Source organism: Netta rufina, assembly GCF_964035555.1.
Source record: "Netta rufina genome assembly, chromosome: 7".
NCBI lineage: Eukaryota > Metazoa > Chordata > Aves > Anseriformes > Anatidae > Netta > Netta rufina.
Window position 1 is genome coordinate 16,087,607 of NC_140130.1, and position 27,546 is coordinate 16,115,152.

A 27,546-nucleotide genomic window follows, 5' to 3' on the forward strand; every position below is an offset into this window, starting at 1 on the left:
TTGACTTAAATAGCTTAGTAAGAATCAAAAAGGATTAGGCATTGACATGAAACAGAATAGCATATGTACTGACACAAGCTAGGATCAAAATTACAAGGGCTACCAATCCTTGAGCTTCAGGGCATATTTTGATCATCAGCTTGGGGTCAGGAGGAGAGCTGTGCTCTGAGTAGTGTGCAGTATGCAGGTGGGTCGTACCGATCTCTTTATTGGCTTGTTTTGATTCCTTTCCCTTCTCCTTCTCTGTCTTCCTCTCATCCCCTCCTGTTCTCCAGCCCTCACATTTATCATCTGGAATAGGTCACTGCTGAAGACAAGACACTAAACTAGATGAATGGCTGAATGGTCTGTACTAATAGGCTAATTTAATGTTTGTATCTTTCCAGAACTCTAGAATCTAATGTTTATTTCAAATATAAATTTTATATTCATTGGCTAAAAAGTTCATCTCTTTCCATCCTTCCTTCTATGCGTGCTACTTTTTGTCAGCTACACCTACAAATCCACTTGGACTCATTTGATTCATGATTTTTCAGAGGCAGCAAATGAACCTGATTTTGAAGGAAGGAACAGAACAACCAGACACATTAAAGGAACCTGTTTTTTATGGAAGATACTCAGCAAATGCTTAAGACAGGGCTTATTTTGAGAGAGAGATCTTGTATTGTATAGCCAACATTAATAATCACCTACAAAAATAAGTTATTTTTTTCTGTATATGTGACAGTGAGTCCATTGTCAGTCACAGTAGTATTATGTTTCATTGACGTAACACTCTGCATTCTGTAGAGTCAGAAGCAAACTAGTTGTTATGAATTTTAGCACTATTTTCCCTTTCACCTGCTAAAAACGCTCATTTTAAGATGATACAATATTTTATAAAATTCTTGGGGTGTCGGTGTTTTGTTTTGTATTTTCAGTTGTTACTATATCGTAGTAGCACCAGGAAGCTCATGTAAGAGCAGGGCAGGTTGAGTTGCATGTCCTGTAGGTGCCCTGTGAGCAATAAAACCTACCCTGGAATTACTCACTCTCAATGGACAGCAGAGGTACAGGGACTAGAAATGGCTTGATTCCTCGAGGGACCCCCAGTTAATGACAGAAAACCAGAGGATGCATGTTTTAAAAATATGCCTACTCATTCCAGTTGTTGTTGGTTTTTTTTCCTTCTTGCTTTCAGTCTCCCAGACTCTCTCTAACTCCACCCATTCTTACCCTTCCCAGGTCCTTTATTTTTGCTAACGCCCTCTCTTCATATCTGGCACCAGCCAGCACTGCTCCGCTTGGCTGGCTGATACAAGCTGCCCTTTGGCTCATTTAGCGTTGCTGGAAAGGCGCTATCGTGCAGCTTCTCCAGCAGGTCGACGTTGTACTTCCCATTTTCCACAGCAGGTTGAATTGCAGTTAGCTTCTGTGAACTCATTTTGTAGCCCTTCACTCTGCTTCCCTGAAGACCAAGGCTTTTGTGTTGTTGCCTTCCCACGGACAGTCTTTAACATGCCAAAGCTGACCTTAGGCTCCGTGGACAGATGGGGCCTGATCCAAAATCCATTAACATCAGAGGAAATGTCCATTTATGCCCATCAGCTTTGCATCAAATCCTTTGTATTTTACTTACTTTCTTTAGTGCCTCTTACTCAGCTCCGGTTATTAAAATCAGATTAATCTCTGACATATCCCTGACAGTTCAGCGCACTGTATAAGCAAGGCAGTGCTACTTTAAAAGATAGAGACCAAAACCGCTATTCCACTAATGTGAAATCTGAAGCTGGCCCACTAAAAGCAAGGCATTACTTCCAGATTTCATTCCGGCATAACTGAGGTCAGAATCTCTCTTACTATTCATTAGCTGAATCTCCTGTTACTAGCGCAGAGGCTCTCTCAAGAATGTTTCTTGCTGTTCAAATATATATTTCCTGGTCTCTGCAACGTTGCTCTGCCCTGGCATCATTGAAGATTCACCCGTTTGCAGTTTTATTCTCAGTATGAGTAGAGTGCTATGTCAGCCAGAACATCAATATTTCTTCCTGTTGACACAATACGCTCTCATCCATATTGCCACCCCTCCTCCTGCTTCATTTTGTCTACATTCCTTTTGAAAACTCTACTCCCGTAATTTAGTCTCCCACTCAATACTTGGTTTAATCAAGTCTGTCACTCAATTTATATCCCACTTCTCGCTTCACACAAGTTTCTCAGTTAGCAATCTGTTCTATAGCGCTTGCTATGCATAACACATGGTTAGCTTTTCTTTCCACTCTTGCTTCTCTGTTCCCTTTCTTATCTCCAGACTTCACTTTTCCTTGTAACACTTCAAGATTAGAGACTTCCTCTTCTGTCTCCCTCTTTTTATGTTCTACGTGTTTTTATGAGACCTCTGCATTCGGGGCTTCTCAAATACCATGGGGTGCCTTCTCCCCAGAACAGTCTTTGGGTCCGGTTAAACAGTTTTCAAGTTTAAAAACAAAATCATACCCAAAGAGTCCTCTAGGGCAGGAGCTGCCTTTAGCTGAGCCTCTGGTAAAGTGCATAGATAATAACGTCGTCAAACTTCTTTAGAGTCCTTCAGTGGGTGGCACTGAAACATTCTTTGAAGCAACTTAAGCATCTAACACTTTTTTATTTCTGTTTCTCCATGTCCCACCCACCCTGGGTTTTTATTTTTTCTGTTATGCATCCCCTCTTGTCTCCCATTGTAACCGCCTCATCTGCTATTTGTTTTAGCAGGTCCCAGTTAAATCCTAAGAATTACAAATCTTCCTGCTTCCATGCGTTTCTTTCATCATGAGTCAACAAGACACATGCGGCCTTTTCTGGTGGTGAATGTCTTCCTCCCTGCCTACTGCCCGCACTGTTTAGAGTGTATGCTCGGACTACCAGTCTCCCTTGTGTTCATGCATATCTTTAGGCAAACTTCTCCTGTTGCTGTACTTCTTTGTGGTGCCTTGTGCCCCCTCCCATCTTCATCATCTTTCCTTAGTTTGTAGGAACACGGGACAAACACACAAAAGCTTACATTCTCTCCCTCTGGCTGCTCTGTGCTAAAATCTGGTCTTAAATGTCCACCCCTCAATTTCTGTGGGTAGGAATAGCCAAGGAGCGGAGTACAGTCCTGTTCCAGGTGCATCCACACAGTTTTACATCAGGGACTTGGTTGCATGTCCGACTACATTGCTTGGTGCAACCACATCACAAACTTACCAGCTCGCCTTTCCTGCCCAGCAAACAGAATTGAATTGTGGGCAGTGGAGGCGCGCTGCAGGTTGTGCATCAGCGACACTGGCCGCCACCACCGCCTGTAGGATCTCCCACTTGGGATTTGTGCTTCCAGCTGATTGCTCCCATAAGGAGAGGAGTGTGGCTGAGTCAGACTGCCTTCCTCCTCATCCGCAGCTCTTCTCTGAGAAACTGGTGGGCCACTGAATGAGGCTGTGGGAGCAGCTTTAGCTCAGCACATTTATACCCAGCAGTTGGCACCTGTTGCTTGGGTCATTTGTTGGTCCCTGACTTATTCTGCTGGGTCAGCAGGTTTCCAGGTTTAAGTGCCGGCATGGCGTAAGACACAGAGCGCTCCTGTTTCATAATCTCCTTCTGGAAGTGCTTTGTTGTAGCACTGCTGCTGTACTGCCCTACTTCTGCTCTCTCCTTTCTGCACAGGCTGCTCGGGTTTGGACCCGCCGCATCGCTCAGGTGCGGGCTTTGCCTTTAACCTGGAGGCTGAGGGCGAGGGGGGCGATGCCGACAGATGCCGCCGCCGCTTTTTGTGATTGAGTAACACGACGATTTCGCAGTCCAGTTGCAGAGCGGTAATGCATGGCACTGACACGGTACTTTTCATCTGCAGATCAGTTTAATGCTGCTCCTGGCTTACGGCACGCTCATCTGTCCCTGGCCGGAGCAGAGCCTGCGCTCCGGGGCGCAGCGGAGGCCGGAGCCGTCCTTCCCTCTCGCCTGGCCCGGCGGCTGCCCTACAGAAACCTGCACAAGAAGCACATTTGGCGAGCGTTCAGCCCGAGCCGGGCTCGCTCGAACGAGAGGCGAAAACAAAGTTGCTCGGGAAGGCGCTGCGGGCAGCACTGCGCCCCGGGGGCTGCTCGGCTCCCTGCCGCGGCTGCGGGCTGCAGCTTTGGGGCTGCCCCCGTGTGTCCCGCCGCCCTCCCCACCCCGCTCCGGCCGCCCCCCGGGCCTCGACCCTTGGCTTCCCCTTCCCCCGGGGGGCAAGGGCTGCCTGGGGCTGCCCGGCGCTGCCTTCCTCCCTCTCCTCCTCCTCCTCCCTGCAGCAGGCAGCAGCACCCCTGCCCTGCCGCCGCATGCAGCAAGTTTCCCGGCCGCGGCCCCCCCGGGGCTGGGCGAGGAGGGGGCTGCCCCCGGGCCCCCCCCAAGCCCCGCTCCCCCCGGCCGGGCGGTGCCGCCCCGGAGCGCCCCCGGCGGCCACACCCCGGGGCCGGGGCCGGGGCCGGGGCCGGGGCCGAGAGGGGCGGAGGGAAGGGAAGGGAAGGGAGGGAAGGAGGGGGCCGGCGCGGGGTGTCTCCGAGCCAGTTCTCGCGGTGCTGGCCAGGCTCAGCCTCCTTCCCCTCCCCGGCGAGCGGTGACTGTGCACGGCGGAGCGGGGAGCGCCCAGCCGGCAGCGGGGGGAGCCCGCGGCGCCCCGCACGGCCGGCAGGGACAGGGGGCTGCCGAGCGGCGGGCACGGCACGGCTCGGCACGGCCCGGCCCGGCCGCCCTGCCCCATGCCCCAGCGGCGCTGAGCCTCCCGCAGCCCGAACATGGCCACCACGGCAACGTGCACCCGCTTCACCGACGAGTACCAGCTCTACGAGGAGCTCGGCAAGTACGGAGCCCGCTGCGCGCCCGGCCCCGGGGCCGCGTCCCGGCTGCAGGAGGACGAGGAGGAGGAGGAGGAGGAGGCGGAGGAAGGGGATGAGCCGCCGAGCTCCGCTGCTGCTCCCCGAGCCCCCCGGCTGCAGGGGAAGGTGTCCCCGCAGCCTGCCCCGGCTGCGCGCTCCTGTTGCAGCCCGGGACTTCCTCTCTTCCCCCTCGCCCTCCCCGGGCCCGGCTGCCCCCTTCTCCTCCCCTTACTGCCTCTCCCCTCCGCCGCACGGTGCCCTTCCTTCCCTTCGGCCGGGACGCGGTACTCGGCTGCCGCTCCGCGATGCTTCGGTCCCCACTTCCTCGTCCCTGTGAAAGGACCAGGTGCTGCTGCACCGCGCTTCGCCCTCCCTCCGCCCTCCCTTCCTCCCTCCGCACTTGTCTCTGCATTGGCAGAGCCGCTGCGCCCTCGGACGGGGCTCTGCAGGGGGACCCGGAGGGGCAGCAGAGCAGCGCAGCGGCCGCCAGGCTGGGATTACGGGGACGGTGCCTCCCTGGGTGCCGCCGCTCCCCCCCCTTCCTGCACCAAGCGCCGGGCTCTGCTGCATCTCCGCTCCCCGGTGTCCCCATCCGTCCCCACGCTGCCGCAGCTGTGTGTCGCCAAGCCCGGGCCCCGTGCTCTCGGCGCCGCTTGTTGGTTTGTAGGCAGAGGTTGAGGAAGGGGAGAGAAAGGCAGGACTCCGCAGTGCCGGGAGGGCTCGAGCTATTGCAGGCGGTCTGTAGGGCGAGCTGGCTTCTGGGGCCCGCGAGCAGCTTCAGTGCCCGCTCCTCACGGTGTCACTACGTGCGTTTGTCCATGGACGTGGGCTCACGTTCCTGTTCTAAAAGAACTTGCAGTTTTCTGCCGGCTGTCTTTTATTTGTCCTTTTCCCCATTCCAAGCCTTTCCTGTAAAGCCAGTTGTTACTCTTTTTCCCACCTTTTTTTTTTTTTTTTCCCCCTGTTCTTTTGAAAGAAGGGACCGCTTTCAAGCACTCATCTGTTTAATCCTGTAGATTTTGAGTCCCTATCTTTTCACCTTGGTCTCTGTTGTATTATCTCTTTTTTTCCTCACAGAAATCCTTCTTCCCTCTCTCTCAGACCTCTTCTCCGAGTGGCTCTTTGGAGTAGTTGTAATAATATCAATAGTTCCAGCTTGAGAAAATGTACGAAGCCTCGTAGCTTCCTACTCACTTCATTACTAGGTACATGCTTATCCCCATTTTGCAAGTGGGTAGACAGCTGTAAGAGTAGTAACTTCTGCCAAGTGTTGCAGGGATTTTGTGGCAGAGCTAGCGCTTGAACATGGGCGAGATGAGTCCGAGTTGTCTGATGTACCCGCGGGGGATGCTGTCTTTGGGAGATGGACTCGCGGCTGGTGTTTGCGGCGTCGTTCTGGGCTGCTTGTCTTCCGTTCATCCGTCCCCTCGTGTTCTGTCTCTGTGCCCGTATGGTCCCCTCCCTGTTCCCGCTGGTCTGTCCGTGAGGGGGCTTGAGGGGGCTTCAGGTGGGCGTTGGAGTACTGCATATACGAGGGTTTATTTGCTGAACAGGCAGCATGCACTGTCCATCGGATTCCCGTGTGTCATTTCCCTCCTCTGTATGTCTTCTGTGCTGTCCTTAATCTAGTCCATTCTGGGGATAGAAACTGCTGCTGTTGCATTCTTATTTTCAGTTTCATAGCGCCTATCCTCTTTATTTTTCTTTTAGGGGAGCCTTCTCTGTGGTCCGCAGATGTGTAAAGAAAAATTCGTCACAGGAATATGCTGCAAAAATCATCAACACCAAAAAGCTGTCAGCCAGAGGTTAGTGTCTAAATCTACTCTTGTTCTTTTTATTAATAGAAAATGCTTCGCTGCAGTTGAAGCTGTAATAAGTTTAAGGGATCTGGAGTTGTTTGTCTGGGTCACTGTTTGTTTCTTACAAAGCAATTGAGTTATGTGGCAAATACCAGATTAAAAGGAGGTTAGCATAGGAGGATAGAAAAATTCCTGTGTCTGGAAGTGGGTACTTTGTGAAGTCACGTTGTCTTTTCTTTTGGGGATCTTTCTCCTGCAAGCTGGGCTAGAGGTAGGTTTATAGCAAGCTTATCTTGGTGTGCATGTGTTCTGATCACTTGAGATAGAGACAAGTGTTCTGGAGTGATTTTGCTGGATGCTTTTTCTACATAGGAGATCTGTCTTACCTGAACAGATGTGTGGTTTTGTTGGTTGTTGTTTTTTTTTTTTTTTTTTCTTTCTTTCTTTATGAATGCTACGTAGCTTGCTCCTGTCATGTTGTAGTTAAATGTGGTGGGTTTGGGAATTAACGAGTTTGCCTTCAAAGGCAGAATTTGGCTGGCTGGGTAAATGCCAATTTTTTCTTGCAAATTTGACTTCTCAGTGAAGTAAAACAAGTACTGCTTGCTTTCCTCAAGGCCAGGGTTTCCTAAAGCTGAAAAAGCTGACTGTATTTTTGAGAAGAGAGAAAAAATCTTAACTTTTTCCCCATGCTGTTGGACCTCTGATTTCTGGGAACGTGCGTATGTGCAAAGGGTACTGTATGCTCTAATGTGTAGGGAGTGTGTGTCTTCAAGTGCAGAGGGAATCCTTTGCAGGGGTTAAAGTTGCTTTGGGGCTAGGCAGCCTAATGGAGAGAATGAGAGAAATCGAATTGCAGTAAAAGATGCTGAAAGCAGAGTGCAACAAGTTGAGATGCCAGAGGAGACTGTTTCTAGAAGGTTGCGGTCCTTAGAGGCCTTTCAGATTTGACAAAATTGATGTGTTAGGCCTTGTCTGCCTTGCTAGCCGAATAGATGGATTATCAGGGGGGTTGGCTGAGAAATGAAAATAAGGCAGGAGGAGGAGGCGAGTGATCTTTATAAATGGTGTAGAAGTGGAGAATATTCTGCTCGATCCCTACAAAAGAAGAAAAATAGGATATGCCTTCTACCTCTTGCCAGAATACGAGATGTGATGATAAGAGTGTAAGATGGCTTGGAGAATGGTGAAGAATTTTTGTTTACTCTATTTACATGGAGTGTCAGGAGTACAGGGTGCTGTGATGAGAGAGCTGATTCTTTTTTTCCCACCCCTCGTCCCTGTGACTCGTGGAGGTACAAATACATGACAGTCTTCGGTGTGTCGCCTGAATTTTGGGATCCAACCGGTGTAGCCGTGGATCGTTTAGGAAGTAGCAGCAGATCCCATGTGCATTGGTGTCCCCTTCCTGGTCAGGTGAAGCCACTATTGTCGTAGGTGGGATATCCCATCTTTTGAGCTCAGAATTAATTCAGCTTGGTCTGGGAGAGGTTTGGGGGGTGGTTTTGCTTTGTTGGTGGCTTGATAAACTGATTGCAAAGTAGAAGCTGTTTTCCTGCAAAGGAGGCGATGTTGAAACTAACTCTGGAGATAAGAGAACTGTGGAAAGCTGCAGGTTTAATAGAGTTGAAACAATTCAGAAACATACTAGCACAAACCCCAAAGTAGCAGAACTGATTGAGAAAACTTGTGTTTGAGCACCCAAAGAGTTACAGAGGGAGCAATATATAGATCCTGATTGTTTTTTTGTGGTAAGTTGATAACAGTTTTATGATCCAGGAAGTAGGAAAAGTAAGTGTGGATGAATACAGAATATGTTTTGATCTCCTACTTGCTTTCTATATCTCATACCTTCCTGTAAATGAAATACATTGAGGATGCTAATCTGGTCCTCAGCTTCTTAACTTGGGGCAGTTGGCAATGATTTCCTTAGGAAGGTATTGGTTAGTTAGAGTGCAGGCATGGGGCGAGCCAAGAAATGAACTGGATGTTTCTGGTAATACAGAAGAATAATGTCAGAAACAAGAAGTATTTGATCAGGTTTCCTTCAAGTCTAAGTGAGGAGTAAAGAATCTGTTTACAATGAGAAGCGGCCGGTGACTTGGGGTGAATGTATGGTTTCCTCAGTTACTCCAGCTGTGCTCACTGATGCCACGAGAGGTTACTACAAGAAGGAACCCAATGCTTTGATAGCAACTTAGTGAGTTCACCTTGGAGTAGGGCTTTAAAGGACTGATGGAAAAATGCGTGCTGTTTGGACGTTGCAGCTGTAAATCAGTGATTAGAGAGATTCGATTCAGCAGCCTGGAAATGAAAGTCTCGAGGACTGGCATTTTAGAAAGCTGTCTGCCACAGGGAGAGTTACGGCGTTAATTCTGCAGTACCCTGGCTATACGTCGCCTGATGCTTCCTTGCCCAGAGCTGGCACCTCTCCCCGGGGAGGCTCCGTCTCTGCCTGGCAGGACACACGCGCGGGGCTCCCTGCGTGCCCAGCCTGTCTGCTGCGTGCCTTAACCCACCCCCCGACCTGCCTCCTGCAGAAGGGTTTTCTCCTGGGTTTGGTCACGGTGCCAGAATATTCCCTTGTGTGGGGGGACGCTGTCCCTCTGCAACTTAGGCATTGCTAAATCTACGATTTTGTGCCCTCTCTGGCAAAAACTGAATCTACTTGACGTAGTAACTGCTGCTCCAAGGGCCAGAGCCTTGCTGCTGCTGAGGAGTACGGCCCGTTGTGGCCTCGTGGAAGCGTTGCTACTGCCGTGCCTCTCTTGATTGTCCAGGGAAATGGTAACAAAGCCTCCATCTCCTTTCACAGTACTTGTTACCTTTAGTTTTCAAGGCTCTTGGTGAAGAAATAATAGCGGACTGGGAAATGCTGAATAGCTCGGTGCATGTAGCTGAAAAGGAGGAAGAGGAACACTTGAGGATGAATTGTGTGTATTTGGAGGGCTCTGTATTACCTGGCATGTTTGTCACTGTTCCTCAAAGCAGTGAGGAGCTGAAGAGGCTTGGTGTTGTTACAGGGCATGTGCCTGAAAGCAAGGAGGATGAATGCAGTGCCCCTCTCTGTGAGGGGTGGTTCTAACGACTTCAGTCTAGTAAAAGCTTTTGTAAGGTAGGAAAACACGAAGTCAGATGTTGAGAGGAGAATCTCTCATTTCTTTTTTGTCAATGATTTTCGGATGTCTGTTCTCTCTTTTATTAAATCATGTTAATCAGAGCTGGTCTAGATTAAAATTCATACTTGGGCTTTAATGAAGTATTTGGTATTATTCCTACTGTGTTGATGCTTCAGACTGTCTGGTGAAGAGTATGCCAAGAACTTTAACAGTAAATAGGGGCCAAATGCTTGTGGAAAGGGAGAGGAAGCAGACTTTACCTTAGTCAGCATTCAATTGACGTATAAGAGCAGTGGTTATTACACATGGGGGAAATACAATGCCGCAGTCATCTGAAATTCCTGCGGGACTGAACGCCCGGGCTTTCACCAGAGCTGTGGGCAGACAGAAGTAGTATCAGTAATTTTTTGGAAGTTTTGAGAATGAAAATCTGTAGCAAACAAAGCTTTGGTTTGTGGGCAGCAATGAACTTCAGATCAGCTAAGGTACTTGCAATGGTCAAAAGAAGGATGAAGAGAGGAGCAGTAGCTTCAGTAGCAGCTGGGAAATGTCTGGGATCTGACTCTCCAGTGTTAGTGTCTTGGGTATGGAGGAAGTTTCTTGGGGTTGGTGATGGAAACCCCAGTTATCACTCACCTTGAGAGCAAGCATCCTAAATGTATTTCATGGGATTGTCCTGCACTGGAAGGATGTAGGCAGAGTTCTCTCCTGTGGTAATTCCTAGGACGGTGTTTATACCAAACTGCACGTAGTGAGCCTACAGCAGGTGTAGGGCGACAGCATTTGTGGCCCCTTTTTGTAGGAAGTGGGGGGAGAATTCTTGGTGTGTTACCTCAATTGTTAAATTTTCTTCACTGCTAAAAATCTGTCTTTCAACTCCTGGAAGTGATACCTTTTGAAGAAAAAATTAAAAGCAGCTGCTCTGGAAGTTAGACCTCTTCCCTGCTTTCTCCCTGCTGTGTCTTTGCTCTTGCCTGTGGAATAAAGGGGTGGAATCTCGCCCTGCTTTAAGTCTTTACAAATTTGTAAGTGAGATCAAAATTTGCAGTCTACTCAGTTATTTTTTGTTGTTCCTCTAGGAGATTATGTGGATTGTGGGAGGAGCAGGGAATTACTTCTGTATATCAAATCTCACCAGGAAAAAGCGCTCTTTACAGCTTTAATTCAGCCTTTTTTTTTTTTTTTTTTTTTTTTTTTTCCCATGCAGCTCTCTTGTCCTGGGCTTTCAGACCCAGAGTGGTTGTTGACCTGGGCTTTGTAGTGTGTTTTGTTGGAGATGTCAGTGGTGGCTTCCCTGGCTGCTGAAACACTGAGCTTGCTGCTGCAAAGAAAGTTGAGCAGCATCAGTCGCCAGCCTCTGCTTTGATGTGCTCTGTAGACGCTCTTGCCTGCACTGGGGTTAGGACTCCGGAGCTGCTCCTGTGACCAGCAGCTTTCAAGCCCCTGTGGCCACAGCACTGCTGCACTGCAGGCTGCCACGCCGGCTCCGTGCGGCAGAGCGGGGAGCCCAGTGGGGAGCCCGGCACGGTGATCACGGGCAGCCCGAGCACAAAATCCAACTCGGGTGCAAGCGTCCTGCAAGAGGTGTCCTCTGGCTGCGCCTGTTTGTAGGTTGGGGACAAATGCCCTTTCTTGCAGAGGGCAGCAAATCAAGCTGTGTCCTCTGCGCTGTATTTGCTGAGCAGCCAAATCAGGTCTGGTCATTCAGCGTGGAAGGGGAGCTGCCCTTCCTACGGGGGGCCTTAGACCGAGCAGGGAGTGCTTCGCTGTGCCCCCGCTCCTCCTCCTCTTCCTCCTGCGAGCAGGCTGGGGGATGCTGTGCTTGGGGAGCACGTAGCAGAGGAGCTGCTGTGATGGATGGGGATTTTTGTGGAGGTGCCTCCTGCGATGGGGGCTGTGTGAGGCTGGGGGCAAGGGGCAGAGCGCTGCTGAGAGGGGTGCCGAGGGGTGATCGCTGCATCGGGGGGACACACGGAGAGCAGGCGGCCGAACTGCTGTGCTGGGAGCTGCAGTACACATGCGTGGGGCGGCAGGCTGGCAGCGGGGAGGAGGGGGCTGCCATGCTGCTGTCGTAAGCTGCAGCCCTGGACCTCCCCCTGCAGCGAGCAGCACTGCCTGGGAGAGGAGAGGGGCTCAGGCAGCAGGCGCTGGGGGACATTTCCCTTGAGGCGTGCTTGGAGAACGGGAGGGACCCTGACCTTGGGCTGGAAACGGGGGGACACTGAGGGTCTGCCTGGCTCCTCACCTGCCCCAGCGTGGCAAACGGTGTGGGAGAGCACCCGGGCTTTTGCTGGGGCTCGCTGTGGCCAGAAGCTGGCTTCCTCCCTCTGTGGATTTCAGTGATGGCTGGGGTTACCCCAGGTTGCCTCTCAGTTTACGCTGTATATTTTATAAAGGAGCTGGAACAGAGCAGACAGGATTTCAGCTCGTGTCTGTCTTCTGTGTGGTCACATTGAGTATTAAATTTCCAGCATTAACAATGGGGGGGGGGGGCAGCGGGTACCCAGATTGGGCAGGAGGTCCTAGAGCCGCAGTGAGGTTGGGGAAAGGGGCTTGGCGAGAGAGTCAGGTTTCTTGTTTTCCCAATATAACCTGGATTTGCGTGAGGCAGAGAAGTGATTAGACTAAGTCCTGCACGTGTCCCGAAGCCCTCGGCTCTAGAGCATTTATCCTGCTCAGCGAGCCATGATGGAAATATTTCCAGGTGTCCTGTGAGTGAAGAGCAGGGCGCTGAAGCACCGGAGGAATTTGGGGCAGGGAGAGCTGCCTGAATCCCTTGTAAGCAGGGCCCAGTGCAAGAGATTGTTGTTGTTATTGCCTTTGGAGTATAGCATGGAAATCTCACAGCCTCCCCGAATCCTTCTCTGGGCAGTGCTAAAACCATTGCCACCAGAGAGGACCCGTCCATGGATCATACAGAAATTGCTGCTTTTTTATCCCCTAGGTCTCCACAAAATGGCAGGCTATTTACCCAGCTGTTTTCAAGAGAGGACTGTGGCAACCGTGTCCATTGCAGTCCCCTGAACAATTATTTTGACCCTGTAAATTGGGTGAAGACCATTTTTAAAAGGGAGGCTTGCTCATATAGGATAGAATCTCTCTCCACTCTTTGAGCACCATCTGTTTGCCTTGCTACCCTTAAAACCCAGGCATCGCCCCCCTTTAGTTAATACCTGCATGTCACCTGTTTTGGAGTTCCAGATGTGGTGTTTTTTTTTCCCTCCTCTCCTCTGTTCTTGAAACCTCCAAGTTTTCACCAAGATGCCAGGCTTTACCAAAACCCATGTTAATTTGCCAGTGTCAAAGAAATTGGGAGTATTTCACCGTGCCGTATTCACCTCCAGCAGTCCTTAGAGCAGCAATCTTGGGGGAAGCAGAGGTGGGTGCAGGCATGGTGGTTGCTTTCTGGTGAGCCAATAGGTACTGAATTCTGAGGTGTCACAGGATCTATTTTAATATATGAAGGAAACATCAAGCTGTAACGTCAACAACTGTTGTTGCTGCTGACCCTTAGGGCAATAAGCTTAATGCTCCAAATGCTCCAAAACATGGAGTCCTGCGAGCTAGGCTGCTGGCAGGTTCCTTTTATTTACCTTCTTAAATTTACTGTCTATTTAAATGTCACTACGTGCTGCTGCTACGGCTGCCCAAGCCTTGTGGTGTGGCTGCCTACAGGATTTCTGGAGAAGAGTGGCAGGATGCTACTGAAGAAGTGGGCTGGCAGCATCTTAGAAATCAACATTCACACCACTGAGGGTAGCTGAAGATCAGTGGGATGCAGGTTTAGCCTTCTGGGGAAAAAGGAGTTTGAAGATTTGGATTCTCAGTAACTTTTTCGACCTGTTCACTCCAGTTCTCTTTTCGTTTCTGTTTCAATTTTCCACTTTCTTTGAATGCTCAGTTTGCTGACAGGGATCAATTAACAGTAGTTCTGGCAATCCATGAGGCTTTGATTGGAGACACACCTTCAGTGATGCTGCTTTCTCCTCGTCCTTCCCTCCCGGCTTATACTGCAGGATCCTGGTCGCTCTCACCTTTTAGATCAGTGGACGGGGGAAGCTGCTGGCTGCTGGAAGTGACGTGTTCCTGGCACGTCCGAGGGTAGCTGAGGGGTGTCAGCAGGGCTGGTTGCTGCACCTTGCCTGTTCACCACGGGGTCAGGAGAGGAGGAGACGTGTGCCTTTGCTCCGTGTGTCGGAGGCTGTCTCGCTGTGCTCTGGCAGAGGCAGGGGGAGAATTCCCCGTCCGTGAGACGAGTTGAGTAAATACAGTGACCTTTCTGAGAACGCGCGTGTGCGTGTGGATGTGATACCGTGCTCTCAGCACTTTCGCGTTGTGTTCCTGAGCATGAGTTTTATCGCTCGGGAGCGCTGACCCGCTGCTCTGCTGCTTCCGTCCCAAGCTCCCACCTCGAGCTCGCCGCCTTCCAGGCACCCGCTGCCCCGGGCTGTCCTATCTGCCCCGTGGCTGGGGATGCTGGGACGGGGCTGGGTTCATGTCATGCTCCTGAGAAAGGGGCTGGCCAACCTCTTCTCCTGCTGGAAGCCAGAGGTGCTTGGGCTGCTAAACACGCACTCCTTTTTGCCGGGGTAGCTTCTCCTTTGGAAATGCGATTGTGGACGGGAATCTGTCAGAGGCCCAGAAATTGCACTGAGAGGGAGCAGGCGTTGTGGGAATGAAGACGAAGTTAATTTGAAAGAAAAACAAAAACAATGCAAATGCATCTCTGGGGAAGGAAGGTGCCCGCAAAGATGAGGCTGGGAGCGGGCAGAGCCCTCGGCAGGCCCGCGGAGCCGGGCGCTCGGTGGCAGCCAGGCCTGGGAGCGGCAGTGTGCCTGCTGGGGCAGAGCTGCTGCCGGATCTCTGGGGGCTGTTGCCATGATGACAGTGGCAAACAGGGACTGAAAAATTCACCAGATGCATGTGAGCCAAAGGATTAAACTTTCTCATAGGAGGGGAGGGAGGGGAGGAGGGCGGGTGATGCAGTATTAACAAAGGACAGCATCCTGGTGAGAAATACCAGGCTCGCTGCCCTCGAGCCGCCGGGATGGCAGGGAGGGGACGAGTGCTGACACCGCTCCTGCAGTCCCTGCCCCTGAGCGTGCAGCTAAACTCTGGGTAACGCTACTCAGACAGATTCCCTCGTTGAAGCGGGTGTGAACACATCCTGCTTTACTGGGTGAATTGGCAGGATTTGTATTCTTTTGGCAGATGAAAAGTAAGAAGTGGGAAAAGTCTTTCTTTTTTTTTTTTTTTTTTTTTTTTTTTTTTTCTTTTATCAGCCTCTTTTCACATTCCCTTGCACTAACAAACAGCTCTGTTTGACAACCTCGTGCCCGGAGCTTTTCCGCGGCAGGGCTGGTGCAAGTCATCGGGTTTTGTTGTTGCCTGCAGGTTTCAGGCTATTGAACGTGAAGCCTGCACGAGTGGTATTGGAAATGCAAGGCTGCTGTCACCGAAAGTGTGTGGTGCAAAAGCATGTCAGCACGGTCAGTGCCGTGCTCTTGACCCTGCATGCTGGCTTGTCCGCGCTGTGTGACCGCTGTACGGACTGGTCCTGGCCGTGTCAGGGTTGGTTGGGGAGCAAGGAGCTGGTGATGGAGGTGTCTGCCCACGGCTCCCAAAATCTCAGTGCCCCGTGGCTCAGAAGGTGTTACCGCGTGGTAGGTGGCAATACTGCAAATTAGTGGGGTGCCTTGCTGCAGTCTGCTTTGGGAGAGACCGACCTGGTCTTGCTCCATGAACCTCTGGTCACTCTTACAAGCCTAAAATGTTTGCCTGCAGCATTGCAGTAATGAAAGCTAGTTTCTCTCCAGAAGGGCTTTTTCAGCTTACCTTAAAATGTTTGCTTATGAAAGAAGAAATTATTTTTTATCAAAATTAATTGTATGGGTCTTGCCCACTAGCCCAGGTGTCAGTGGGTTTTTGAAGCCCTTGAGAATTAGGGCTGTGAGAGAGCAAGGATGTAAGGCTCCCAAAGGCCTGTGGAAGGGATGCTTTCCCCTTCCCTCGCTAGCAGTTCCCTTGCAGGCTTGTGAGTTAGCTGGGGTAGGCTGCAGCTGGCCTGGTGCTGGAACTCAGCATCTGGAGGGGCTTTGTCTTCTGCACCACCTCCAGCGGGCCAGCTGGGAGGTGACAGCCATGAGGAGAGAGCTGTCATTTCTTGGTGATGAGGACAAGGCTCCTTTGAAGGGTGGGCTTTTCTCAGTCCCCGGGGAGCAGTGAGAGAAGAAGAAGGAGAAGAGTGAGAAGGAGAAGCGCATACGGTAGCTCAGAGGGTGAGTTTCACTGCAACTTCTCTCTCGAAGCAGATAATTTCCTGAAACTGCTGCTTTGCTCCAAATGTGCCGGGTGTCCCGGAGCAGTGTGCGGTTGGTCTTGCTTCTGGGTGGGGGTCTCCCAGCAGAATACAGCCGGCGTGTGAAGCTCCTGCTGATCTGGGAGGTGTGTGGGACTTGGTGGAGTGCTCGCTGCTGGGGGCCTGGTGTCATACACCTGCCTTGAAATGCGACTTCCCAGGGGACAGCCCCTTCCTCTGGGCCGCCCGCACTAGATGCACACGTGAAATAGCATGGGTGCCCTGGAAGCTCTTGCAGGGAAGCCAGCCTGTTAGACCTCGTCTTGTATCGGTCCCAGCGCCTGCCAAATATACTTAGCATTTCTACTGTAGTGGTGCAGCTGCCATCCTGAAAATGTGTACGTGTCTCTCTTTTTTTTCCACTCCCCTTGTATCGAAGTGTATAACATTTCATGGGTGGTGGGCCAAGAGATCACCCAGGATGGCTGGAGAAAAAATAGATGTGGAAGAGGGAAGCTGTCTCCGGTGCCCCGTAACCCAGAGGGACTTGCTGGAGGGCTCTTGGAGGCCGATGCCGAGTCCAGCCCGGTGATGCCAAGCAGGGCTTCCTCCTGCTCTTTGCCCAAAGAGGTGGTATGCTGTTAAGTTTTATTTTGCCTGCCTCGGGGCCTTTCCATGTAAGCTCTGGGTATCAAATGTCCCCTGTTGCGATTGTGTCGGAGAGATTACGCGTGTTGAAGCTGCACGGCTTTGGTTTAGAGCTAGTGCCAGCGCAGGGAGAGCTGGTGCGTGATGGATGTGCTTCTTCAGTGCAAGTCCAAGTAGTGATTCATAGATCTTGTGTTACTTTAAATATTCCTCTTTTTTGGACTGCAGCATTGGAAAGTGGCTTCCAGCTCTGCCCATCTTTGTCTGATTTGACCGGCATCTGGGATGGATTTGGCCAACTCTGCAGATGAGGATATTGTGTTGCGCCTACTGCTTGTTAGGAAGTTGCCCAGTTTACAATTTTCAGCGTTGCCTGATGAGTGCTGAGCAATGATCCACCCCCTCGCTGCGTCTGCATTAGTCTCGCACTTAGCACGGATGAGGAAGAGCAGCGAAGCGTTGGTCAGCGCCTCTGCGTGTGGGGGCACTCCCACGGCAGCCGCCTGGGAGCCAAGCTCTCGGCGCACTTGTCTTCTCCAGACAGTCGAGTTCAGCATCAGGGATGAAAAAAGAGGAACGAGGTAGTTTGCTATTTTGATAATCATTATCAAATACTGCTGACAAGTGCTGGTGACTCTGGCTGCTGCTGGCAGTTTGTGTTCCTGCAGAGCTGGTTCCCCAGCTCTGAGCAAGCGTTGTGCCTCCTTAACTCTTTGTGGCTGTGGATGCCTGGCTTCCTCAGGAGGCCTGAAGCACAGCTATAAAAGCTTTCCCTCCCACCACCCTACAAATGATCAAGAAGTTTCTTGGCTTTCACAGGCTTTGCAGCCTGCTCTCCTCCCTGGTGAAATGTAAGTGTTAATAGTGGAAGTTTTTCTCATGAAAAACACCTGAAACTCCTTCTCCGTATTGGAAACAGAACTTGTGAAGTTACCTTATCTGAGGGGGCACTGGGGGATGAAATGGGAGCAAGGAAGTATGCAGCTCCATTGAGCCCGAGGAATTTGCATTCTCCCTCCTGCATCCCTGTATTCCTGGATCCTGCATTGCAGTGACCGGGTGCTGCTGAGACCTGCTGCCCTCGGCTGCCAACCAGCTGCAGTCGGACTGGCGCTGAGCGAGCGGCTCCATCCAAGGCACCAGCACCCGATGTGGTCAGGTGGTGGGAGAAGAAAAGAGCTCCTGGCCAGAACTGAGCTCCCTCGGTGGGGTTTCCCTTTGCTAAGCTGTGTGCTTTCAGACCCTCTGCGTGGCAGGCTGGAGGCAGAGGGGCTGGAGCTCCTACGCAGCTCTCAGTCACCCTCTGGAGAGGGCACCCGTGTGGCCGGAGTGGCTCCGTGGCCCCTGTCTCCCTCACGGCATGTCCACTTTAAGAGGGTTCATCTGCAATGCAGCTGTTAGCGGGGAAGTTGTGTAAATCAAGAGGCAGTGAGCGCAGGCGAGCCCGCTGCCTGCCGTTGTGGCTGGGTCCTCCTCACAGCCCAGGGCAACTTGCTGAGAAAGGCTTGCAGGAGGAGGAAGGGGCGGCAGCAGCACGGTGCAGATGCAGGGGCCCCTCCTGCTCGTGTCCCTGCCTGTTCAGGGGCTGGAAGAGGTGAACAAGCACAATGGGCAGCAGCCCCGGAACTGGAAAATCCTGTCCTGCTTTTTGCCTCCTTGCTCCCTTGCCACGGAGCCTAACCAGGTGTTTGCTTAGGGCCGATCCTGTCGGAGGGCTTTATTGCACACTCCCTTCTCACACAGGATGTCCTGTTACCCTTCGAGCCGGTGAGTTCTGCACGTGACTCCGCAAGGCGCAGGGGCCTGGCAGCCGCGGCTGCGCTGCTCTGCTCTCCTCCGCTCGCTGCCCACCTGCGGGGAGGCTGCGCTGCTGCCCCTGGCAGGCTGAGAGACCCACCGGGAGGAGGAGGAAGAGCAGGGCCAAGTGCTGCGGTAGCCCTGCTGCAAGAGGGTCACATGTGTTGGGGGTTGCAGCCCCTCAGGCTCATTGTGGGGTTTTGAGCACGTGGTGAGGAGCAGGGGGCTTGCTCTTCTGCTCCTCCCCTGCCCCTGGGCTTCCCCAGTGTGCAAAGGCCCTGTAAAGAGAGCCTGGGGAATGCCTGTGGGGTTGCCTGCGGCTCCCTGGCCATGAATTTCTGAGGATGTTCCTGTGGATCAAGTCCTCTGTGGTTTCTGCAGCGAGGTGGCCAGGAAGCAGGGTGTCTTCACAGCGACCTCCCTGGAGCCCCGTGGGCCAGAGCTGGGAAGTGCCCCTGGCCCCATCCCTGAAGGCAGCAGGAGATCCCTGCTGCTTCTAATGCCAGTGCTTCACAGCCAAGGCTCCCTCTTTTGCTGCGCTTAAAATCTGGGTGGATTTTGCCATGGCTTTCTGCTTGGGTTCCTTAATTTCCACCTGGGAAAGCAGCTCCAGCCGTTGGTGATGCGGGAGAAATAGCTGTACAACTCGCCACCTGCTTTTTCTCCTCTTTGTTTCCCCTCTCTGCTGTTTGGACATTCATTGTCCCTGTTGTAATAACTGAATTGTGCTAACCATGCATAAGCAATGTGCCCTCCCCTTTTGCCGGGGGACTGGCTGACTTGTTGTAAGAAGTTATTTTTAGGGTTTGCTTCCTGGGATATTCTACCCGTGGCCAGTTATGGTGATGAAAATGTCACTGAGACGCATAAAGGACTCCCAGCTCATTGCTGGCATGCCTGCTCTTTCTGTTGTAAGGGTGCTCGTGGGGGAGAGGAGTCCCCCCGCACCGCATCACCTGCGGCCAGGGCACAGCCCCGGTGGCCCTGCAGCGTGGCTCCCTGTGAAAAGCACACTGAGCGCCCGCGGTAAGGGGGGCGTGTTGCTACTGAGTTGACCCAGGGGGAAAAAAAAAAAAAAGAAAAGGGAAAAAGTTAAAAAGTGAGAGCACAAAAAGGCTCGCCTTGGATGCACTGGAGTTTTTCTGTTTTTTTTTATTATTATGATTTTGGACATAGGGATGTGAGTGCTGCAGAGCCGTGTGTGGCTGCACAGGGCCGACCCTAACAGGCAGTTTGCTCCTTGTACAGCTGTATTAGGTTGCACTGGGGCACTGCCAAATGCCTGGCCCGGACCAGAGGAGGTGTGTGCTTTTTCCTCTGAAGCACCTCTCCCACCTCCCGCCCCAGGCCTGCTGCTCCAGCCCCTGAAGGCAGTGGGTTTTATGGCAGCTCCCAGCAGCTGGCAGAGCCGGGCACGTTACAGCGCCCAGCCCAAGCTGACAACTGTGCCGTGGCTGCACAAGGGCTGGGGGATGCCGCTCCCTGACAAGGTGGCGCCTGTCAAGTTAGTGGAGCTTAGAAACAGGTTTGTGTGTGTTTTTTTTTAGGTGATCCTTACGTTTAAACTTGCTTTACCCAGTGGCAACTTCTTCTGTTAAAGTCTTCTTGCTATCCTGTTCCTGGGCAGCAGCTGGAAGTACCCTGTGCACGTTGTGTGTGCAGGGACAGGTTTCTGGACTCCTCAGGAGCCACAGGCAGCTTTCTTTTTATCCCCCCCTCTATGTTCCTGACTGCTGGGTGGGCTTACTGACACGTGGTGCGTTTCACCCTTTGGTACAAGTGTCTGGGGGCTCAGCTATGCATGGTACTGATGTGGCACATGGATGCATTTCAAGTCCTCTCTCACTCAGGTTTCTTGGTAGCCTGTTCTGTAGTTACAGCTTTCTCTGCTGAATTTAAAATTATCCTAGTATCGGGAAGGGAACTTAGTCTTAAAATAGATGGCTTGGCCTTTTTCTTTAATTATTCTAATCCGCTGAGATGCGGTTTTTCTTCTTGCTGCCAGAGGAGCCTGTTGGACAGGTGTTGTCTCTTCTGGAGAGGAGTCACTCAGCGCTTGGGTGCAGAGCCACTCAGCTGTGCCTTCAAGAGGGCTTCGTGTTTAGTTGGCTCCTCTAGCTCCTGTCCCTCCAGTACAGACCAGGCAGCATTTCCAGCGTCCCTCCCTCTCCCCACTGGTTGGAAAGGCTGAAAGGGAAGCAATGGGTGCCAGCTTGCAGTCCCGCAGACACGGGCCCCACCATGTCTCGTGCAGTGAGGGAAGGCTTTCTGCTTAATGCTCGTGGTAGGAGCATGCAGATGTGCTCCTCTGCACCACTAGGGAAGTGTTCCTGAAGCTTTTTTTGTTTCTTTTACCATGTACCCTCAGTCTTGCTCTGCTGTTCCCCTCACCATCGACCTCATGAATCAGTAGCTGTCATGGAGTGATTTGTGATCTGACACCCTCTTCCTCCCCGTCCCGCTGTTGGGCAGGCAGCTGTTAGCACTGGGTTGCACTTGGAAAAACTGAGGGCGACGCAGAATTTAAGGTGCTTTCCAGAACACTTGACAATGAGCCATGACGAGTTAGGAAGAGGATCCAGGTCTTATTCTCTGCTGTAGCAGTGATACACAGAGCATAGGTAGAAAATGGACTGTGGGCATTTGGGAGGGAGTAATGTGAACTAAAACATACAGTGTGAAGAGGAGTTGTCATCTAGTCTGCTGGGTATTGGAGTAAAGTTTGGGCATATTCCCTATGCTACTTTTCCCTCTGATCTGCCTGTTGTTCATGGAACACATGCTGATGTATGTTGTGTCAGGCAGGCCATGCCAGTGAGCTTGGATTCGCCACCACTCTTATTTTTCCAGCTGAGAAGAGTCAGTTTGGAAGCTAGAGGTAATTGCATTTTGTACAGGAGACTTTTACAGGTGACAGTAGACTGAATGTGTTTGTGAAGACCAAATAGAAAAGTCAAGGAAAGCGCCTAGGCAGAGAGCTGTGTCCTTGTGACTGTGTCGGTGCCAGCTGCGGGAGCTGGGGCGGTAACTTTTGTGCTGGGTTGCTCTCTGAAAGGGTAAAAGGAAGATGGCAAAGGTGAGAAGGTGGAGCCCAGGGATCCAGAGGAGTTGCATTACCCAAAATGTACAACTTGTACCTGAAACCAGCAGCTGTACCTGAGAGAAAATAACATCAGTCTTAGGATGAGAATTCAGATAAACGCTCAAATTGGCTTTGATTCAGGATCTAAGTCATTGAGGCAGTTGCGAAAACATAGATCATGGGATGCTGTTCCCCTTCCCTACTCACCTTGTCCCCAGCTAAGGAATCAGTCTGTGCAATGGTTTCCTGCCTCCCGGAGAACTTGTAAACATTTGAGCTAATGTATGGTTGAGGCATTTGAAGTCTTTCCAAAAGAAACAGCTGTGGATGTACAAGGTATACTGCTGCAAGCCCTCCTGATCATATGATAATGTCAAGCTGGTATGAAGTCTTCAGGAGTGGAACATCCTTTGCCACCCAGGGAGGAATAAAATCTTGGATGGGTTTAAGAAGATTACTGTTAGCTCGTCAGCAGGAATAATTAGAAGTTATGGGACAGAGCTGATGAGCTGTCATTAATTGAAAACTGGTTCAGGGTAGGGAATAAAAAATGGGAGGGAGTGACCGGAAAGCCATTCTGTGCTTCATAATGCGTGTGCCAGGGATAATGCCCTCTTTTCCAACAGCAGGACTCGAGTTTTCTTCAGAAGGCAGTTAGCAGGCCTGCTGCAGAGGTGTGGGGAGGAGTGTCCATGTGGGGGGAGCCGAGGGACAAGGAAAATCCTAGGGAGGGGTGGGATGTGATAAAGGTTAATTAAAGCGTGCTGCAAAAACTGGTTAGATATTCGTGTGTGCCCTTTCTGTAATAAGAGACAAATTTGGTTATGCAACAAATTGAAAATTTATCTTTTCAATAATTCATTTCAAACTTGCTGCCTTGAGACACATATCACAGATTGGAAAAAAGGATGAGGATCTTGTGTGTAATTAAAGTCAGCATATGTGGAGAGGAATTCTTTTTAGGAAGGAAAGGGCTTAAGGACTTATTTCTTCAGGTTATTTATGTTTGGCACTGGGAGATTAATCCCTTTTCCCCTTTATGTGAGGTGACTGGGACAGCCCTGAAACACAGATCCCTGCCTCTGGTATTTGCAGTTGCTCTGTCCCCAGCTTCAGAGACGAAGACAAGATTGCCCCTGTCTCCAGCCTCCCTCTGGAGACGTCCCCTCTCCTGGCACTGCAGCAGGAGAGTGCAAGGTGAGGGGAGGGGTGCAGGTTTGACTCCAGCACTGACAGCAATCTGTCCCACAGCTTGATAGGAAAACAAGAAAATCAAGAAGGACATCCAGTCAGCAGCAGCCTTTTTCAGTCGATCTTTTCTGCCATCTGGCTGTCCTAACACTCCAGCCTGTTGTAGGCTGAAATGTTTCTGCTCTACCTGAGAGAGCAGGCTCCAGCCACTGTCGGTCAGGGAATGCGAGACAAAACGAGCTGGTGATCTGGCACCGAGTATGTATTAAATGCAACAGCTCACAGCGCTGACGATTGCGGTTTGACTTCATCTGCTTTTTGAAATGGTTTTTGTCCTTGCTTGCATCTTAGCTCTGTTTTCTGCACCTTTAGCATGTTAGTGCAATGTAATGCTACCAAGGGCTGCTGTGCACGCCCATGCTAACACTATTGCATGTAACCTCTTAGCCTCCAGGTTACAAGGAACTTTTCAGTGGGATAGCAGTGTGTTTGTTTGGTTTTTCATTTATTTTTAGTCCTGTGGGCTGCTGCATGTGGCGAGTGCTTGGGAAGAACTTCTTGCTCTGGAGCTGTGAACATCGTGCTGCTTCTCAGGGGTGTTACACCGGTCTCCCCCTAAAAGGGGCTTCTGCTCATGACTAGATGTAAGCCGCACTTGAATGGAAAGCACGAAGAGTAAAACTTCACACCTTCTCTGTGGCGAATGATGCTACGGGTTATTAGCTGATTCAGTGCACCAGGCTCAGGAATGCAGGCTGTGCAAGGACCCGGGAACCGCGGTGATTCTGCGGGTTCTGTGGAGCAAGCTGAAGCATGGGAACAAATTGGGCAGGGCCCTCTCTGGCTTTGCGGGTGGGTTTGAACTCCTGTCTAGGCTGCGTGCCAGCAAGGAGCGTGCCAGCTCCTGTGCTCAGCCGCTCTGCAGCTCCGGGGGAGTGGAAGGCAGCTCGGGCAGCCTCCCCTTCCCTTCCAGGAGCACATGGAGGCTTTCAGCTGAAGTTCGCTATCCTGAGTCTGGCTCTTTGGAGAGGGGGATACTTACTGTTCTTTCTAGTTGCCTGTGTGCCTGTAATTTAAGGATGTGGTTGCATATCAGAGGTGAAGATCTGTGTAAGTCCACAAAGCATTTGCTGACCCCCAGTAGCTGTTAGAGTTTGTCTCAAGCAAAAAAGAGTTGTTTTATTTTGTTTCCAGTTGTTGTGTTACAAAATGAAGCGTTGTTCATTTTTAAGTCCCGAGGCGTACCTTAATTGCAAACCGGAGAACTTAAAGCCATCCCTCTCTTAAACTATCAGCTCATTTGGAATAACTGAGAACCCAAATGAAGGGCGAATAGTGCTTGGTTTTGAATTATTGGTGTTGATGGAAAGGCAAACCGTTTCCTTCCCTCCCGCCCTTGCCACAATAAAGGTATTGCTGTTGTGCGATGTAAACTGCATTTAGTAATGGTCTTGTGCTTAAGAGCTTCTTGTTAATGAGGCCTATTAACAATAATGAAAAATGGCAGCCTTAAAGTGCAGAGCTAGTCAGAAAAATGATTGCCCAAGAATGACGGGATGGCTGCGTACTCTTTCTTGGCTTATTTAATTTAGAGGGTGGGGGAGGAGCACCGTCTCGGCTCTGAAACTAATTATTCTCCTACAAATGTGCCCGCGATCTGCAGCTCCCACGGGGGACTTGTGGGGCTGGGGCTCCTCGAGGAGCCGAGCCTGGCGTGCTCTGGCCTTCGCCTTCCCCAGCCTCGGCAGGGCTGGCAGCAGCAAACCCGGCTTCTCGCCTTAGGAAGGAGCAGATCTGACTCAGCACCGTGGAGTTGTTGTGTGGAGTAGGAAAGTGATGTTTTCACATAATTATTCATGGGGCTGTGTTTGTGTTTTAGTGCGTTGCCACCTCCACATCATGTGCTGTTTTAGTTGGGAAGGATGTGCATTGCTTTGCAGCGCGTGAATAATTCTGCTTAAGGAAACGGGAGGACTGGCAGTGACTATATTGGATTAAAAATACAAAACAAGTCCCCACCACATTCCTGCGTAGGAACTGATATGAGAAGACTGCGTGGATGATGCCTTACTGCTTATTCATATGAATAGACATTACAGGGCAAGTCTGGAGAAGTGGAAGCTCCCTTTATCTGTTTGCCTTAGCATCCTCCCACTCTGTGCTATAGCCACACGTCCACGCTAATAATTTCCTTTTGAGATAGGGCAGCCTGTCATGCCACGCTGCAGGCTTGGAATAGCTTCCCCTAATATGGGACCAGCTTGTCCATCCTCATTGAAAAGGATTTCTCCGCTTGTTCTCTTACACTCCTGTTTGTGCCGTGTTCTCCTTAAGAAACAGGAGGATTGGGATTTATAGGGATTGTGTATCTTCGGAGCATTTTCATGCAGTGCAAGGGTTTTATGGCGGAGGAGGGATTGTTTCATATGAAGGGGATATTTCTTCGCCCATTTTGGAGGCAGCATGGTTTGCTGGAGAAGGTTGGAGGGAGATGGGATTTCTTCCCTCTATCCCCTGGCTGCCACCTTGGTCTAAGGGTATCAGGCCCTTCAGCATTTTAATTGGACTTCATCTTCTGGTGAGACACCCTTAAGGCCTCTTACCTACCCTCTGTGGCAGGACTGTGTGCCTGGAGCCCGGTGGTCCTCGCTGGGCAGCTCAGTGCAGGTTCCTGTGTTCCCTCTTTGCAGGGTTTGCTCCCCAAGCAGCCTTTTCTGGGCTGTCACAAAAGCATCTCACACCGCCTTGCCCTTGTCTCTAGCAGCCACATCATCCACATGGAGGTAGAGAGGCTGGGGGGGCTGGTGGAACTTTTCGGGGTGCGTTACCTGCTTGCACACTTGCCCTTGGCAGGAGATGGGGTTGGCACGGTTGCTGCAAAGCACCCCAACCCTACCGTGGGCACTGCTGAGCTCTCCGCGGGAGACGCTCACCTGCTTGGAAGAAAGCTGCTGGCTGGGGCCGTTCACACAGGGGAAGGGGGAACCGGAGGCGTGCGGGAGCGCTGGTGAGCAGCCTGGCTTAGAGCAGAGCCGAGGACAGGACGGTGCGCCCCGAGGAGCGGCGAGGCCGCGAGCTCGTGCGGCGGAAGCGGGGCTGGCGCCTGGTGCAGGAAGTGGCGGGGAGCGGGCTGCTGGCGGGGCAGTCCGAGCGCTGCTCCGAGGGGAGGGAAGTCAGCTCTGGGTGCAAAACCCCTGGTGGGCTGGCAGCCAGAAACACGCGGCGATGCCAGGTTTGTGGCCGTGCTGCTTGGCTGGGTTTTCTCTTCCAGGTCTTGCTGCTGCTGTAGGTTGCCGCAAGGCCAAGGTTGGGGAGTTGGACCCAGAACTGCAGGAGGTGCCGTGCCCCGTTCGCTCAGCCTGCTGCGTTGGCAAAGGTGGGGGTTCTTACTGAGAAATCAACCTCGTGAAGGCTCCCCCAGGCTGCACTGTGCTCTAACACAGCATTGATACAAGGAGGGGAAAAGGCAGTCGCAAAACTGAACCTGGTGCTGTGAGCATGTGCTGCAGCTCAGGCCTTGCGAATATCACTCACTCTTCAGGCTCCTCAGCTCCTGTTTTAGAGGTGGCTGCGCTGAGCATCCATGCTCCTGCTGGGTGTAATTTGCCTTAGCATATCCAGTGTTGCTGAACATCCAGTCTGTGGGTACCCCTCGCAATCAGGTACGGCATCGTGTGTTTGGTAATCACATCAGTGGGGTGGTGGCACTGCCAGCTGGCATAGGCAACACTGATTCTGCTATTCCTTAAAGTGTTTTCCAAAGCCATCTTTTGGGTGTAGAACTGAAGTATTACTTTTCAAATTTTATTTTACATGTGTTATGCCTACAGCACCTAGATAAATATTGTTTTTTTTTTCCTCTGCCTGTTCATTCAGTGCTGCAGCCCCGAGTTGCATTACTCACACTCCTGACTTGACTGTGTTGGCCGGTGCAGAAGGAAGGCTTTTACCTCTGTGAATCCTTCACTAAGGGATGATGTCTTTTGCAGTAGCTGCCACTTCATCTCCTTTTTCTCTCTCTTACTGTGGCTCTTGAAAAGTGTGTAGAAAAGCCTGGGGAAGACATGGCAGGGTATGACAAATGGTGTCTTACGAGGTGCCTAGAACGTCTTCTGACCAGAATGGGTCAATAAGAGCATAAATGGCTGGGTGCCGCTTCAAGATGCCTTTCAAGTGTGGATGTCAGCCCTTTGTGAGTAGCTTGTGTTGAAGAGGAGGTACCATTTGTAGGAAAAAAGTGCCCTTTGTTGGAAGTGCCTGTATCAAATAGGCATCTGAGGCAGTATCAGCCTCTCCCTCGCAAGAGGGTTGTGGATGGTGAGATACACATTGTTTGATCCTGACTTACTCACAGCTTGTGTGGCAATAAGCAAGTAATTGCATTCAGCTGGTTGTTCAGCCTTGGTGTTACGCTTGGACAGAAAAACCCTCTTTTTTTCTTCCCTTTTCGTATCTCCATTCCCTTTTCAGAAGTAGCCGAAGTCTAACCAAAGCGTGTCAGATTGCTGGGCAGGCAGCAGCTATGGAAAGCAGAGTGATGTTGGGCCTCAAAGTGGACCATTTGGAGCTTCTGACTGTGTTTCTGCAAAACAGCACATTCTCCCTTTTGTGCTACTGGTTCTATTCAGCTAAATTCATTACCATTAAAAGCACTTGAAAATGCAGTGCTGTAGGGTGTGGGAAATGCTAGGTGTTCTTGCAGCCTGTACTAGCAACCTGGACCTGTGTTATCTGAAGGGCATTTCAAGTCATTTTTTGGTGCTTA

General features: G+C 51.3%; 1 protein-coding gene across 11 annotated transcripts in view; it reads left to right on the forward strand.

Moving 5' to 3' along the window:
* The first annotated feature begins 4,510 nt into the window (after positions 1-4,510).
* CAMK2G (calcium/calmodulin dependent protein kinase II gamma) overlaps positions 4,511-27,546 on the forward strand; it is a 109,735-nt gene continuing 86,699 nt past the window's right edge. For 4 of the 11 annotated variants that reach the window (XM_084290049.1, XM_084290051.1, XM_084290050.1 and 1 more), the window contains exons 1-2: positions 4,512-4,831; positions 6,558-6,652. In XM_084290049.1, coding sequence (XP_084146175.1) covers positions 4,767-4,831; positions 6,558-6,652 — 160 coding nt within the window. In that variant the 5' untranslated portion in view covers positions 4,512-4,766. Of the gene's footprint in view, positions 4,832-6,557; positions 6,653-27,546 lie in introns of all 11 variants that reach the window. The other 7 variants (XM_084290053.1, XM_084290054.1, XM_084290052.1 and 4 more) reach the window with 3 other exon arrangements.